The sequence below is a fragment of the Otolemur garnettii genome, unplaced genomic scaffold (genome assembly GCF_000181295.1).
Source record: "Otolemur garnettii isolate 467f Iridium unplaced genomic scaffold, OtoGar3 scaffold00372, whole genome shotgun sequence".
NCBI classification, from domain to species: domain Eukaryota; kingdom Metazoa; phylum Chordata; class Mammalia; order Primates; family Galagidae; genus Otolemur; species Otolemur garnettii.
This window is the reverse complement of record NW_003852767.1, coordinates 120,807-123,087: the sequence shown is the minus strand read 5'-3', so window position 1 is coordinate 123,087 and position 2,281 is coordinate 120,807. Positions and strand designations below refer to the sequence as shown.

The 2,281-nt window shown below is 49.0% G+C and overlaps 1 protein-coding gene across 1 annotated transcript in view; it reads right to left on the bottom strand.

Annotated features, from left to right (window-relative positions):
- LOC111722786 (zinc finger protein 664-like) overlaps window positions 1–1,231 on the bottom strand; it is a 33,599-nt gene extending 32,368 nt beyond the window's left edge. The window contains exon 1 of the mRNA XM_023509119.1: window positions 1,107–1,231. Coding sequence (XP_023364887.1) covers window positions 1,107–1,136 — 30 coding nt within the window. The 5' untranslated portion in view covers window positions 1,137–1,231. The remainder of the gene's footprint in view (window positions 1–1,106) is intronic.
- Window positions 1,232–2,281: the final 1,050 nt, after the last annotated feature.

Below are 2,281 nucleotides of genomic sequence, written 5' to 3'. Positions count from 1 at the left end.
AAAAAAAAATCTTTAAACCCATCTATAACCTGTAAACCCTCACTTTGGAATATCCCACCTTTTGGGACAAAACCAATGTATGTCTTCCACATATTAATTTATCACTTTACCTATAATTCCTGTCTCCCTGAAATGTATTAAAACCAAACTATAATCCTGCCACCACTGGGTCCACTTGCAACGGGTTCTTGTGTGTGTCTCCAGGTAAATTTCCCAAATTTAGCTCAGAATAAATCTCTTTAAATTATCTTACAGAGTATGGCTCCATTTCTGTTGACACCACTATCATAGTCCAAAAAAGGTGACAACAAACCTACAACAAATCAAATACTGAATTTGGTTTGCTTCTTCGTGCATCTTTTTTTTTTTTTTTTGGGGGGTAGAGACAAGAATCTCACTTTATCGCCCTGGGTAGAGTGCTATGGCGTCACACAGCTCACAGCAACCTCCAGCTCTTGGGCTCAAGCGATTCTCTTGCCTCAGCCTCCCGAGTAGCTGGGACCACAGGCGCCCGCCACAACGCCCGCCTATTTTTTGTTGCAGTTTGGCCGCGGCCAGGCTTGAACCTGCCACCCTCGGCATATGGGGCCGGCGCTCGACCCACCGAGACACAGGCACTGCCCCCTTCGTGCATCTTTTAAAAGCCCTTCCTTCAGTCCTCTCCTGTAGATTCCCAAACACAAACCATGTCCATGGCTGGGGACTTCCTGACCCATAAATGACTGTTTGTTCTAATAAACTATTTAATGTTTTAATGGTGCCTTAGTTTAAATGTAACAGGAGAAAAGAGACTTAGCAACCCCACCGCCCCTGCCACTGAGTTGGGATTCTCGCCTCATAGTCCCCACGTCTTTACAGAACGTTACTGGGAAGACCTGAGGCCGCGGGCTCAAGCGGCCCAGAGAGGGCTCTGGCTGTGGGAGTCACTCAGGGACAGGGCAGTTCATCAGGGTCCCGGCTGCGCTTCGAGCCCGCACCCTGTGGCCCGAAGCGGGACAGACCCCAGCAGAATTTCCAGACGCGGAGTTTTCGTAGTTGCCTGGACCCATCACAGCCAGTTCCCGCCGGTTCCCACTCCCCGACGGTAACCAGCCCCACACACTCACCACTTTCTGGCTTCCACGTAGTCCCGGCATCCCCCTTCCAGAACTGCGATTCAGGCACAGAGGCTGGGGGAGAGACACCGGGACCCTCCAAAGCCAAGAAGCAATAGTTAGCACGGACCGATCCGGCAGGTTGACGCCAAAGAAAAGGGTGGTGGCAGAGGATAGACACCACCCCTTCCGCTTCCTCTGCAAGCCTATTGAACAGATTTCAGCTCCTGATTGGGTAAGGCTTCAAGCCCGCCCCCAAATCCCCTGAGCGACAGGTGATGGCGTCTCTCACGTTTAAAGGAACAACCAGGATTTCTTCCTAGAAAGACAGGACACTTTCGGAGGGTGTTCATATTTATCCTCATATATAACGTTATGTCCATATGGATAATACTGTAAGATTCAGGCCGGGTGCGGTAGCTCATGCCTGTAATCCTAGCACTCTGGGAGGCCGAGGCGGGTAGATTCCCTGAGCTCACATGTTGGAGACCAGCCCGAGCTGGAGCAAGACCTCGTCTCTTATAAGTAGCCAGGCGTTATGGCGGACGCCTGTAGTCCCAAAATACTCGAGAGGCTAAGGCAAGGGAATCACTTGAACCCAAGAGTTGGAGGTTGTTGTGAGCTGTGACACCACAGCACTCTAACAAGGGTGACAAAGTGAGACTATCTCAAAAAAAAAAAAAATCAAAATTCAAAACCACAATGATAAACATTCCAAAATTTCAAATTTGGGGCCAGGTAGGTTACCTTGGGCCTCTTAGCACTTTGAGAAGCCAAGGCACGAGAATTACTTGAGGTCAGGAGTTTGAGACCAGTCTGGGGATTGGTCTCCCATAGCGGATACCCCCATCCCTACAAAAAAATTAATAAACAATAATAGCCGGGCATAGTGGGTGACAGGTTCCAAACCCAAAGATGAAAGATTATTCCAAGGTGCAAAAGGAAAGGAAAATGTAATTCCCGTTCTGTGTAGGGCATGTGGTCTTTTTATTTCCACCTAGATGCAGGTGAGATGAAACCAGAATAGGAATTTCACACAAGAGCTAAGGCAGACGGGGATTTAAGAGTCAAAGAGGCTGAGATTGGTCCATCCACTAGTTCCTAGGAGGGACACACACCCGATCCTTCTGGGGCAGGTTAGTTTTACCTGGGTGAGTGAGTAATCTGATTCTATCAGTGGGGTGTGC